Source organism: Artemia sp. Qi Xiang Cuo, chromosome 6 (assembly GCF_049724085.1).
Source record: "Artemia sp. Qi Xiang Cuo chromosome 6, ASM4972408v1, whole genome shotgun sequence".
NCBI lineage: Eukaryota > Metazoa > Arthropoda > Branchiopoda > Anostraca > Artemiidae > Artemia > Artemia sp. Qi Xiang Cuo.
In genome coordinates this window covers 72,681,653-72,696,669 of record NC_142799.1, presented here as the reverse complement: position 1 = coordinate 72,696,669, position 15,017 = coordinate 72,681,653, and the positions used below count along the sequence as shown (strand labels likewise).

General features: G+C 35.5%; 1 protein-coding gene across 1 annotated transcript in view; it reads left to right on the top strand.

Moving 5' to 3' along the window:
• The window catches only part of Octalpha2R (alpha2-adrenergic-like octopamine receptor), a 401,961-nt gene extending 387,276 nt beyond the window's left edge, over positions 1-14,685 (top strand). The window contains exons 5-6 of the mRNA XM_089091151.1: positions 9,423-9,534; positions 14,657-14,685. Coding sequence (XP_088947277.1) covers positions 9,423-9,534; positions 14,657-14,685 — 141 coding nt within the window. The remainder of the gene's footprint in view (positions 1-9,422; positions 9,535-14,656) is intronic.
• Positions 14,686-15,017: the final 332 nt, after the last annotated feature.

The following is a 15,017-nucleotide window of genomic DNA, read 5'->3' as shown; positions in this document are numbered from 1 at the left end:
ACATTTTACTTCGTTTTTTTTTTACAGTTATGGGTATGTGATGGTAATTTTCAAACCATAGCTTTTCCTTTTCTTAAATATTAGATAATTTAGAAAGAAAAAAAGGATTCACCCCCCCGCATAACTCAAAATATTGAGTAATGCAAAATACTTTACCTGTGTCATCGTAATTAAACAAAAGTCGCATGTGCAGATATTTAAGATTATGCGTACTCCCACTCCTTTTGACATCTTAGTTAAACATTTAGTGATTTTTTTTAATTACTAGTTTTAATGTAAAGTCACAACTAAGTAGCCTACTGTGAAACATTCTTCTCTTTCTGTTATTAAATAAAAAAAACAAGTTTTTTAAACTGAAAGTAAGGAGCGACATTAAAACTTAAAACGAACAGAAATTATTCCGTATATGAAAGGGGCTGTCCCCTCCTCAACGCCTCGCTCTTTACGCTAAAGTTTTTTATTGTTTTAAAAAATAAAGTTGTGAGACAGAGTCAAACTTTAGCGTAAAGAGCGAGGCGTTGAGGAGGGGACAGCCCCTTTCATATACGGAATAATTTCTGTTCGTTTTAAGTTTTAATGTCGCTCCTTACTTTCAGTTTAAAAAACTTGTTTTTTTTATTTAATTTTTGAACGTTTTCGAATTAATGCAGGTTTTGATTTTGGCTCACCGTACATGAATAATTAAAACAAAATTTGCATATTATATTTGGTTAAATGGCTTTCTCGAAACTTGTTTAATTTTATTTACGAACGTTTTTATTAGTAATAAATATACGTAACTTAGAATTAACTTACGTAACGAACTTCTATATTCATAAATTTTTAACACGTATATTAGGGGGTTCGCCCCCTAGTCAATACCCTGCTCTTTAAACTATAGTTCGAATTTTTTTTTCCAGTTCTTTAAAAATGACCTCTTAATCACAATCAGTTGATCAGTTGAAAAACTTGTTTTTTTTTATTTAATTCCTGATCTTTCTCTTTAATAATGCTGGGAAATCCGGCGCCCCCTTCCGGGCAATGTCCCGTCCCCCATGAAAACGTCCTTCAAGGAAAGATCCTTCCATATAGCCCCCGACCCTCTCCTTCCCCCACCTACCAGAAAAAATCTCCTCTGAAAAAGTCTGTATCAAACAGTTCGTGGTAACGAACTGTAAGTAAGGAGCGACCCGGCTCAATGGTAACCGAAACTCTAGAAAACGGGTTTTTGATGCCAATAGATATATCAAAAGAATCAGATTTCAATGCTGATTTCAAATATATAACTTTCATCAAGTTTAGTGCTACCCATCAAAAGTTACGCGCCTGAGAAAATTTGGCTGATTTTCGAAAAAAGGGGGAAAGACCCCCTAAAAGTTATAGAACCTTAATGAAAATCACCCCATCATATTAAGCGTATCAGAGAACCCTGCTGTAGAGGTTTCAAGCTCCTATCTACAAAAATGTGGATTTTTTCATTTTTTGCCAGAAGAAAGATCACGGTTGCGTGTTTATTTGTTTTTTTTTTTTTTTTTTTTTTTTTTTTTTCCCAGGGGTTATCGTATTGAACCAGTGGTCCTATAATATCTTTGGAGGGCTCATTAGAACCGAAATTAACATTTATATTGCCCTTTTTAAGTGACCAAAAAAAATGGAGGGCAACTAGGCCCCCTCCCACGCTTATTTTTTTCCCAAAGTCACCCGATCGAAATTTTGAGATAGCCATTTTGTTTAGCATGGTCAAAAATATGATAAAAATGTCTTTTAGGATGACTTGATCCCCCAAAGTCCCCAGGGGGAGGGCTGAAAGTTATGAACTTTACTCAATGTTAACATATTGTATTGGTTATTGGGATGTATACAGACTTTTTCAGAGGAGATTTTTTCTGGTAGGTGGGGGCAGGAGAGGGGCGGGGGCTATATGGAAGGATCTTTCCATGAAGGAAGTTTTCATGGGGGAAGGGAAATTGCCATGAAGGGGGCGCCGGACTTGCCAGCATTATTTATTGGTTATTGGGAAGTATACAACCATTTTCAGGAAGGATTTTTTCTGGAGGGGGGGGGGCGAGAGGCGGGGAGGACTCTGGAGAAGATTTCCGTGGAGGATGTTTCTTTGGGGTACGGGACATGTCTAGGAAGGGGGCGCCGGATTTCCAAGCATTATTTAAGAAACGATCAGAAGTTAAATAAAAAAAACAAGTTTTTTCAACTGAAATGTAAGAAGGAATATTAGAACTTAAAACGAACAGAAATTATAACGTATGTGAGGGGGTTCTCCCCCAAGTCAAAACCTTGCTCTTTATGCTACAGTTTTTTTTTATTGCTTTCAACAGAGCTATCTATTCTAATTAAACGGCCTTTGTGATTCAGGGGTTTGTGAATCAAATTTTTTTTTTACTTTTAACGTAAAGAGCGTGGTATTGACTAAGGGGAGAACCCCTTCATATAAGTAATAACATATACGTAATAAAAAAAAAACAATGAAAAAACAAGCGGTACGGCTCAATAGTAATCGAAACTTTTAAAAACAGAATTTTGATGTCAATAAATGTATCAAAAGAATGTGTTTATAATGCTGATTCTAAATGTATAAATTTTATTAAGTTTAGTATTACTCATCAAAGTCTAAGAGCCTGAGAAAATATACACGAATTTTTAAAGAGGGGGGAAACATCCCCTACAAGTGAATAAATTTCAATGAAAATCACACCGTCAGATTCAATGTATCACAAAACCCAATGAGATAGTTTTCAAGCTCATATCTAAAAAAATCTGCAACTTTGTATTTTTTGCCAGAAGAAAAATATACGAATATAGAAGTAAGTTACGTAAGTTAATTTGTTAAGACATCCATTTAGCAAAAGAAAAGTAAAATTTTTATGCAAATAAAAGCTGTATTAACTAAAAAACGATCAGAAATTAAATAAAAAAAACAAGTTTTTTAAACTGAAAGTAAGGAGCGACATTAAAACTTAAAACGCCCAGAACGTAGTCCGTATATGACAGGCGCGGTCCCCTCCACACCGCCACGCTCTTTACGCTACAGTTTGACTCTTTATTATAACTTTATTTTTTAAAACAATAAAAAAATTTAGCGTAAAGAGCGAGGCGATGAGGAGGGGACAGCCCCTTTCATATACGGAATAATTTCTGTTCGTTTTAAGTTTTAATGTCGCTCCTTACTTTCAGTTTAAAAAACTTGTTTTTTTTATTTTACTTCCCAATAACCAATACTATATGTTAACATTGAGTAAAGTTCATAACTTTCAGCCCTCCCCCTGGGGACTTTGGGGGATCAAGTCATCCTAAAAGACATTTTTATCATATTTTCGACCATGCTGAACAAAATGGCTATCTCAAAATTTTGATCGGGTGACTTTGGGAAAAAAATTAGCGTAGGAGGGGGCCTAGGTGCCCTCCATTTTTGTTGGTCACTTAAAAATGGCACTAGATATTTTAATTTCCGTTCCAATGAGCCCTTCCATGATATTATAACACCACGGGGTAGATACGATCACCCCTGGGTAAAAAAAAAAAACAAAAAAAAAAAAACAAACAAACAAATAAACACGCATCCGTGATCTTTCTTCTGGCAAAAAATGGAAAATTCCACATTTTTGTAGATAGGAGCCTGAAACCTCTACAGTAGGGTTCTCTGATACGCTGAATATGATGGTGTGATTTTCATTAAGTTTCTATAACTGTTAGGGGGTCTTTCCCCCTTTTTTCGAAAATCAGCCAAATTTTCTCAGGCACGTAACTTTTGATGGGTAAGATTAAACTTAATGAAACTTATATATTTGAAATCAGAATTAAAATCTGATTCTTTTGATGTATCTATTGGTATCAAAATCCCGTTTTTTAGAGTTTCGGTTACCATTGAGCCGGGTCGCTCCTTACTTACAGTTCGTTACCACGAACTGTTTGAAAGTACCGAGAACATCAAAATAAAATATGTTTTGCCCCTAAACTCGTGCATGAAAACCAGGGCCGTATCCAGGATTTTTGTTCAGGGGGGGTTTTACTAATTTTTGACTTTTTTTTTTGGGGGGGGGTTACTAATTTTTTACTCAGTTTTCGACTAATTTTACTGATTTTTACCTAGGTTTTACTAATTTTCGACTTATTTTCGAGTCGGTCAAAAATTTCGGGGGGGGGGTTCAAACCGGGTACCCCCCCCCTGGATACGGCCTTGATGAAAACTGCGATTTGCTAAGATTTTCTTTTTTTAAGACTATGAAGTTTTTGGAGCAGTGCCATATTTTCTGCAGTGTTATCATGTTCAGCCATAAAAACAAATTAGAAACATTATCCATTGATTCCCTAAGTATATTTACACTTTCAAAGGGGAGTTATATTTTCTTATGCGGCATGACAGCATTACATATGCTGTATGCTGCGTGACGCATGTGCTGTATGACCTGACATCATTTGTTTTTAGGTCTTTTTGCTGATTTTTATCTCATATTTCCCTTTTATATAAATATCCAGAATTTTTCCTTTCTTACGGAATAGGACAATTTTACGGTACTTGTGCACTAAATGGTACACACGAAAGAAGTCAAGTTTGGTTAATGCTAATCAAAAAAATGGGATGAATATATAATAGTTTTAAAAAAAATGTGGGCAATATATTTGCACATTTTTTTTGGAAGGGGGGGGGGGTAAAGCATAGCATATATTAAATACGTAACCTAACCTAACCTTTTTCCTCCCCTAAACCCCCAAAAAACAATAGTTTAAATATTGTAAACGCAATGAAAACCACGCTTTGCATTCCATTTCTCTATTGCAAATACCTGTTAGCGGATTTCGTGTCTGGTGGTTTCATTGATACAGTCTATAGCGGTGTGTACCAATTACTGCACAAGTACCAATTTTACTCTTTGGCTGGAGAAGGTCCACATTAATGCAAGCTTGTTTCTGATTGGTGGATTTACCAGTAACAAATCAAATACCACTTAAAATTCCTTAGTTAAGTAGGTTATGTTACAGGTTCAGGGGTGGATCCAGGGGGCGGGGAGAATCTCGCCCCTCAAGATTTTTTTTTGGCGGCCTCGTTCCGTTTTTTAAATAAACTTGTCAATTGGGTCAATAATGGCGCAACTGTCTCACCCCCCCCCCCTAGAGACGCGAAAATGCTATACAGCGAGTTATGTCGGCGCTGAGGAATCGCTTATAGTTTAATGCGTATTGTGTCATTTCAGCTATGGAGTTTATTTAATCAGCCAATTCTTTTTTTCAGTTAGACCTAATAAAAAATTATCTGGATATTATTGTTGAAGTAGCCTGCTTGATTGATTTTAGTCACTTTTTTTGCAAAGATTTTGCAGTGATAATGTAAAATTATCGTGCTTGATTCATTCTTGATTTTATCTCTTCATAATCATTTTCCCCTAAAATCAAAAATTGAGGTCACAACATTGCAAAATAATCTTGACCATTTAATGATAATTTTATTTAGGAGCTAAGTTTTCTCCATCACCAAACTAGGTGCTTAGGTATGAATTTATTTTTGATTTTGCTATATGGGTTTGTTTAATTAGAAAAAAAACGTGAAATGCGGGTGAAATTACATAAGAAATATAATTATGAGAAATATAATATAATTATGTTTTTATGAAAATATAATTATATAATTACTGGGTAATTGAGAAATCAAGGAAAATTCCAAGGGGTTGGGATCAAGAGCCCCTACACCTTTTTTTTACGGCGGTTACTCAATAATAGATTACGAAGTGTATACTCAAAATAATTACTGCAACATAATCACAGCTACCAATGTATGTAGTGGTGTCAATATACAAAAATTAGAGAGGGAAATGTATTTTTCAAAATCTAGGGAGGGGGTGGTAATTTTTGTTATTTTTTCACTAAAAATATTCAAAAATATATTCTAAATAAAAAATACTAAAAAAAGACTTTTTTTAATTAGGGAAACAAAACTATCTATTGTAAAAATGCCTCCCACCAATTTCGCCCTTCCAGTTGACGCTATTGAACGTGTCTTCTTTCAGTTTACTTTTTTTTTCAATTTCTTACGCATTAAAAAAAAAAATAAAAAAAAATAACAAGGTTTTTTGATTAATAATAAAGAGTAGATTTAAAACTTAAATGAGAAGAAACCGGCTTATATAAGATGTCAAACCTTAAATGAGCAGAAATAGCATGAATAAAGAAATGTAGATTAAAACAAACAGAAATGAAACAATCAAGGAAGTCCATCTAAAAATGAACAAAAACGTTCAATCTAAAAACAAACCAAAATGTTCAGTCAAAAAACGAACAGAAAATTACACACATAACGGTGATGAAAATCCGTATCACTCAAAAAGTGATGCAAAAGCGAACCTCAAAAGGGTAGTATCAAATTCGCAGACCAAAGGGTTTCACTTTGGGCACTTCAGTCTTACATTTGACAATCTGAATCAATCGAAATCAGAGACTTGAAAATCTCTTAATTGCCCTGATATCAGCAAGGTGTAAAACTCTCAATCTTTTTCTTGCTATATCTGAGCCATGTATTCTGTATGATATATTTACATAGTTTTGGAGCCTTACCCCTCATCATGTGCTTATCATGCCTCCCTCAGCCCTCAGACATATTTTTGGGGCCTTTCAGAAGCTCTGGCTATCCAGTCATCTTCGCCCTTAAGACAATAGAACTTATAATTTTCGATTGAATAAGCCCTCCCTAGATTGAAGGAACCTCTGTTGGAAGAACAGAGCAAAAAAACATAATGTATGAAGAGGATATAACGGTCTTCACAAAAATTAGGCTAATGCATAAACTTGAATGGCCCGATTAACAGAACACAAATGTTCTGATTTTTCATTTAAACATATACTTTTGCTAATGCTTGTTTTCTTGTTTATCGATCATTTTATTTAATAGCTATTTGTTTTTTAGGATTTCAATGGAATTTCGGGGATTCCATCCTCCAATTCAACTTTAAAGACTTTAATGTGTTGAGGCAGCATCAGCAATGTTCTTTAAGGTAAGTTACCCCTTGCCCTTTCACTTCTAAAATTTATATCATTTTGTCTTGAGTTTTAGTTTAAATTTGCTGAATTTTTAAATAAGTTCTTTTTTTAATCCAGTCTTTAATTTTTTTTTATGTTCCAGTGGTATCCAGCAAGGGCGGATCCAGTATTTTTTTAGAGTGGGGGTCAAAATAGGTTGATCCGATAAGCTTGCGTTAGGAGCAAGTTCAATTAACGCAAACTTGCGTTAATTAAGTAAATTACACTACTTCAGACTACATTAGGGGGGTGGGTAAGCCCCCTCTGGATCTGCCACTGGTATCCAGTGTCTTAGGTTAATTCTTTTAAATAATGTTTTTCAACATTTCAAACTACAAGAGTAAAATGATTCTAATAAAAGAGGACTAGCTTCCCCTTCCCCTGTGAATACCCTTTATGTTACTGGGTAAGGTAGAGGATATGGCATCAGACTTGAAAGTCTATACCCACTGTGCTAAGCTCTGTTTCATCACCTTTCAGCCAGGAAGCGCGATGGGGAGCGGGGATAGCCAGCCATCTTGTGCCTTTGCATACCTTTTCTGTTTACCTTCCCAAGATTACGTAACCCTTTATTCAAAATGAAAAGCACAAAACATAATAAGCCGTCACCTACTCTGCCACATGGTATAAATCTTAATGCACCACTTTTACAGTCGCGTGTGGCAAAACTTCCGCCACACTGCATCTTGTTTGCCACGCATGAATAATTTCGCTTCATTTGTGGCGTACACTGAACTGTGTCTACGAATTTTATAACGGGTGACCCCTCGAAGATTAACATTATTTCAATACCCAAAAAAAACTAATGAGACATGATTTCTCCCAGCAATAAAAGCTATCCCGTTATTCTAAACCACTAGTACTTTCGCTAAATTGCACTTGTATATAATTGCAAAATCAGTATTGAGAACCTCTTTATTTGAAACTGGTATATGATGTTAATTCCTGTCTTCATGTCATGACTCCTCGCCCGGTTTCGATGATGAGGATGACAATGAGTTGGATGACCTTCATCATGCTTTTTGTAGCACCATAAATGTATATCTGATTATTAATTAGAAGGTCAAAGCGCTCTGTAGCTCATATACTACGTGATTCGATGGAGGATTTCGGTAATTAAAATGCACCCCAATTATGTTTTTACACGGAAGATAGACTTTCTGTAGACTGATGTACATGGGAAAGGTTCAGCTAAGTAGCCTAGTAGGCTAAGGTGGTATGTCAGGGACGCACGAAGTTGGGGGAGGGGTCATTAGTCATGCATATGATGCATAAACTGCAATATGCGTTTCGGTACAGGTGCATTATATCTAACCCACCGCTATACACGAAATAAGTCAAGTTTGGTTAATAGTAATGAAATAAAATAAAATAGGACGAATATATAATAGTTTAGAAAGAAATTTGGGTTATATATTTGCACATTAGGGGGGGGGGCAAGCATAGCATATATTAAGTATGTAACCTAACCTAGGTACCTCCCCCCCCCCTAAACCCCAAAAGCAACAGTTTAAATATTGTAAACGCAATGAGAAATCACGCTTTGAAATCAATTTAGATAGCAAATACCCGTTTGACGGGTCTCCTTGTCTGGTTTCCTTGTACAGTCTATAGCACTGGGTTAGATATAATGCACCAGTACCAGCGTTTCTTAAAGCAAATAGCAAGGGGGTGGTTCTTCTCGGGCTCAGCCTCTGAGGGGGTGCCAAACTGAGGTTTTGTTCGTCTATACTATCATGTGCTTATATTGAAGTAGTGATGGGGGGGATTAGTATTGTCCTGAGGTACTAAGAGCCATAGCTACGCCTCTGCTCACAAACGGTTTCCAATGAAACCAACTTGGTGGACATTTAGACACCTTTTGCGGGGTGTATACTTAATATGTTTTAGATACATTTTACTAGTTTAGTTATACTTTTATTTCATTATGAGTCTCAGATTTGTAATCAACAAGTATGAGTTCTTCGAGACAAACTGTAGTGGAAAATGGAGATCCTTTATGAAACGTGCATGCTGTTTGTTTTTTATTTTGCGTTTTTTTTGTTTTTTTTTTTACGAAGCTCACATCGTTGTTTCTGGTCTTATATGTCTGCAATTGGTGACTACAAGAACCCTTAAATACGAACTTTGGCGAGAATCAAGCCTTAATTATGAGAAATGTACGTTTGATATTTTGCATTCGAACTTGTATATGTTAATATTAGCCTCAGATACATAATCAGCCTAGCTCAGAAATCTTGTATTCAATTTGCGATTAAAAGAAAAGAAGCAAATTACTCAAAAAATATGCTTCATACTCTATTTTAAGGTGCTCAAATTGCCCTTTTATCGCCCACCAAATTGCCCTTCAGCCTCATATTTGGAACTGATATCTTCATAAGCTCTTCAATGCCATCTTTTAGTGAACTTATGCTTTCTAGAAAATGTACGTTCTGCCGGGCTTGGGACGCTTTGGCAACGCCGTGTCTCTTCTTGGTGCGAATCCGTGGCACAATTATGTCACGTGGTATGGTGGCAGGGGCTACCTGATTTGTAGGTTTTCGATTGTTAGTGAGCCCTCTCTTTCCAATGCCTATAAAATCATTTTTTAACTTTTAAGATCCTGTTTCCTGGCAACACAATTAGACAAAGAAGTTGGGGAAAATTTCCCCCAATCTGTTAGGTACTAACAATGAATTTTTAAGTTGAATTATTATCCAAATTTAAATGAAGTGCCCAATCTATTATTAATCTATGGTAATTAATATTTAATCAATTGTACGTATATAGATTTAAGGTTTTTCGTAGGGAGGGGAATTTGAACAAGTTTCTTTTTTGCAAGTAAAGCTATTTTTGAATGTAACAAAATTCAACTTTTCTTTTCAAATTTTTGTTTTTCTGGGGCCAATGACAAACACTCATTGTGACAGCCCTGTGGTCACAAGTTGCGTACAGCCTACACAGAATACGTTCACAACCTGTAATGGATATTACCTTTATTCGCCCGCAAATGTTGTTATTTTTGTCAATGACAAAATTAAAACACTTTTTTTTTCTTTGGACGTGATTGGAGTGTGCATACAAATTCAGCACCTCAGAAAATGTCTTTGAAAAAAGTCTTAGAAAAGGCCGTTGAGGGCACAAACACTTAAGTAAGGGGAGGGACAAGATTGCTGCTTGATATTTCAGCAGCAGATAAAATTATCAACGAAAATACCAAGTGGGAGCATTTCCCATATTCCCCTTTTGGGACATTTTATTTATTTTTTTTTTTTTTTTACTATGTACTTAATAATGGCCTTAGCATCAAAGTAAGGAATTTAGGCTAGGCTTCGTGAGCTCACCTCGTTATTGGTTAAACTCTAATTAGCATCGATTAATTAACAACAAAGTAGGTGTTTGAGTATTACTTAAAATTGAAGTTTAATTTAAGTTGAATAATCTATTAATTGATTAATAACACATTAAGCAGCTGGGTAGGCCTTTTAGTTTGAAACGTAAAAAAAATTTTCAGCTTTTAAGGTGATACGGTACCTGGAAAATTATTTTACGACACAGTCATAAAAGCTGCCCAATTTGGTTTAGTTAAATTAACCCCTTCCTTTCTTGTATGAAGCAGCAAAATTTATGTTCAAATACATAGATCTTTTGGATACAAGTTATGTATTCAAGAGAACTACAACAGAATACCTTCCTTGGCATTAAGAAATTAAAGAAACTTTAAAATACCAAGGTCATCAAAATAAAATACCTTTTGTCAACTGGACTGTCTATTCATGCGTAAAAAACTCAATTTTCTAAGATTTTGTTTGTGCTGTTTCGAAATTACGAAGTTATTAGGGCGACAACAAATTTTGTCAGTGTTGCCGCGCTGAACTGTGAAAATAAATGACCAAAAACTAATCAGCTGAGTTTGACAACTCTCCTGTTTTGGATAAAACTATTGGGAATAAACTTTCAGGCTGTTTATTCCCAATGACAACAAATACTTTAGAGGTACACCATTTTAAGCTATTTGTTGCTATATTTTTTAACTAAATTTTTGCTTTTTTTTACCATTGTTTCAATTTTTAAATTTGGGTGCTCTCTACTACCAAAAACTATACAACTACATGTAGAGGTCTTTTTAATTAAAAATTGGATTATTGATTATTCCTAGTTTGTGAGATATATCTGGTTATGTCAGTTTCCAGTTCACCAATTCAAATAGTCAGATTGCATTTTCTCTGTCTTTGGTACATGAAACTCTTACTTTAAACTTTGGCTACTACGGTCAATACTACAAAATTGGATCGAATTCCGTACTAATTGCTTTCAATTCACACGACGGAAATGTTTCATAGAAGCAAGGTTGCATCTAGAGACTGTTGGGATGTCATAATGTGAAAAAATCTTTAGCATTGCTTTGTATGTGTCAGGGAATTCAGTCTTAAGAGATTTTTTAGAGGGCCTAGAAAGGGCGTATCCATGATTTTTCAAGGTGGGGGGTACAATAAGCAACTTCAAAAAAGCACATAAAAAATGTGCTATATGCATTTTTATTAGGTTTTTACGAGCCGGACCTTTTTTTTGGTAGGTGGGGTCCCTTGGATACGTGCGTGTGGCAGAGCCTCGTTACTTCCAGGTATTCTGAAATCTGAAACTTCCTGCGTAGTTGAGCAATTAGATCTTTGTCAACAAAGCGGTAATGATAAACAGAAGATTATTTGGTGTTTTTCTATTTCTGACTAGTGCTCGAATGCGATATATGTTGAAAGTCATTCCAGGAGGCATCCACTTTCAGAATTTACGTACCCCTGGTGGCGCCTGACAAGTCGGGCGGAAGTGTTCTAAGCTTGGCAGAGGCGGTCTTAGGGGGAAAGATGGAGTACTTGCCCTTGGGGCATAAATTGGAGAGGCTAAAAATTTCCAAATAAATAATCTAACATATATAATCATTTTGTAATTTATGATTTTTTTTTATTAAAATAAAATAGAGGCGAGTTTGCATTTAGTATAAGCAGATTGAATCCGGAATAATCATTTGTCTATATCTTTTCCCATGTAAAGTAAGAAAAGTCAGATGTAAATAAATGAATAATTTTGTTAATAAATGAAAATTGTCTTTAAATTCGACCTGTTAATGTTCGGGAAACAGGAGGGTGCTAATCAAGATTTGACCCCGAGTGCAAGAGGCCAGAACCTCCACTGACGTATGGTGGAAACTTTGCCAAGCGTGGCGGCAATTGTGCAAAGAAAGACGAAAACTGTGTGGTAAACGTGACGTTCTGAGATGTACCTTAGGTGTAAGGAGTAGACAACCCTTCGATTTTACTTATAATATTGCCACTTAATTTTTGGAAGCTTTTGTGTTATATTTCTAAAAAGTGCTCGAGTTCAAGTCTTGTAATCTTTTATGACCTCTGGTAGACCTATTGGCAGGATTGCCACTTCATTTAGGAAACCGATATCTTATTAGCAAAAATTACTGCAGAGCAAAAACCGTTTTTTTTGCATATGGTAGAAAATTGACCAAGAAATGCCCAGTAAAGGGAAAAAATTAGAAATTTTGCTTAAAATTTTTCTTCTTCCGAATTTACTAACTTGAATCAAAATTCTTGCTTTTCTCAGAATGTAATCGTGAGCCGCTAATTCGAAAAAAAAGTACTGCAAGTAGCCTAAAACAACCAGTGGTAACGCTGCTTGCTGGACTATTCATTGAGTCATTAGCCACCAATTTGACAATGCCAAGCCTAAATGAAAATATCCAAATTCGCCTTTTTTAACAAATCGTTTCTCACGAACATTCAACTCCAACGCCTTCTGTCATCTGTCTCTCCTTATTTAGTAATGCGGAAATTACCATGAGTAATTTAAGATTAATTAAATATCATCGTAAAATTTTGATCTGCTGTGTAAAAGACTTTGTCTGTTTATCTGTTTGGTTGTTTATGCATTCTTAAGCAAATAATAAGGAGTAAGTTGGGCTGAAACTGGGCACAAATAAACCTCTTTAGAAGGAAAGGAGCAAACAGGGTAGTTTGAAGGGGTAGTTTATACTGCACCTCGTCTAAAAGACTTATAACACGTGTCACTCTCTGACGGGAAAATTATAAAATGGGATTGGAGGATGGTGGATAGGGTGGATAGAAGGTGTATGGGGATGAGACGATTCAGCTCAGATATCTGTTTTCTATTATCTATTGTGAACATAATTTGTCGTGTCAAAATATTATCCCTAACCTGTGGTGCCAGGTTGGGCTATTTTCCACCAATTGGCCTATTTTTTTCAAGTTTGCAGGACAAGTGACAGAAAACCCGCGTGGCGGATTTTTGGGCTATGATGCTTCAAATTTTGCTTCTTTTGTGCTTGAATTTTCTTGAAACAAAAAAAGTCCAGTTTGTTAAGTCTCCCTAGTAATTTACCTTCTTTGGAGTCTTTGGGCATACTGTTATAATGTGTCTTGGGCTGCAGATGCCCCCTTCTTATTTGCAAACCTGGCTGCTAGATGTCGAAACGAATCTGAACTCTAAACAAAATTCAAATAATATTTAATGCACGTGAATTCGATAAATGTGTCTTCAATCTCACACTTTCTAAGGACATGGGAAGAACTACTGGCCTGTCTTCTAACACTTTATTTCGGTCCTTGTATTAGATTTAAGTAAAGGTTATCATTAGGGAGCTTTTAGTGAAAAATGCACTGGTACTGCCCAATGGAACCGGGCCCTACAGTAAGAATAAAACTGTTTAAATCATAAATCTATTTTGAGATGATTTTTGGGATAATTGACTTTGTCAGTTATTAAGGGTTTTTGGTAATGACAATTTCATTGATATACTTTTCATTTCGATCCGACGCCATTTCTTTAGAAATTTGTTATTGCGCTCCGTATTTAATTTGAAGTTTAACCTAAGTAATAGTTGCCATTCCTGAATCAGCATCGAATAGAAATTTTGGTGCTTGTGCATTATATCCAGCACACGAAAGAAGTCAAGATTGGTTAATGCTAATGAAATAAAATAGGATGAATATATAATAGTTTTGAAAAAATTTGGGCTATATATTTGCGCATTAGGGGGGTAGTGGGGGTGAAGCATAGCATATGTTAAATACGTAACCTAACCTAGGTACCTTCCCCCCCTAAAACCCAAAAAACAACAGTTTAAATATTGTAAAATCAATGAGAAACCACGCTTTGCGCTCAATTTATCTCTTGCAAATACCCGTTTGACGGGTTTCCATTAGTATTTCTTATAGGGCTGTGTTGGATATAATGCACAAGTACCAAAATTTTTTGCACTAAACTATTATTAAAAAGACACATTTTTGATTTCCGGTAATCATGGAGCAGAGATTCGCTCATTACTAGGTTCCAGCTACCGCTGCATCCATGATAGGGACATAGTGGTTTATTCTCCTCCCTTTAAGCAGCCCATAAGAAAAGTACTGGTCTATTATGATGGGGGTAAATTTGGCCTATCTAGGCTCATCAATAACTAGTTTTTTTTTATATAAGCCTCTGTTTTGTATTTAATTACTTTGCAGAAAGTTCTTATAATGTTTGTTTTGATTTGAGTTTTTTGCTGAAGTCAAAACTCTTAAAAGTCAAAGTTAGGTTGTTAACTGATTTAAAAGTCGAACCTCATCATGAATGTTATTACTTGTTGTTCCTTTTTATTTTTATTTTGCAGTTGAAGCTATTCTAATAGACGCTTTGTAACTTGGAAAAACAATATTTGAAAAATTACAATGATTACCGGTGCTTCTTTTTTTGTAACGCTTTTTTTTCTTCTTTGCTCCGGACTGCCATTGTAGCATAATGGCTTTTGGTTATGGCAAATAAGAGTTTAATTAGATGGCGTACTGTTCTGATTGGGGAAATATGCGATATGACAGGCCAAAGGCAGCTAGTTCTCTTGGCTGTCTCACTGGAAATACTGACATGTCCATCCAGTGTCTTTAAACAGTGTCCGTCCAGCTCCCTCGAAAAGTCTACGTAGATTTTAATTCTTGTTTTAGTGTCCCATTATGCACAGTTAGGTCCTTTCGCTG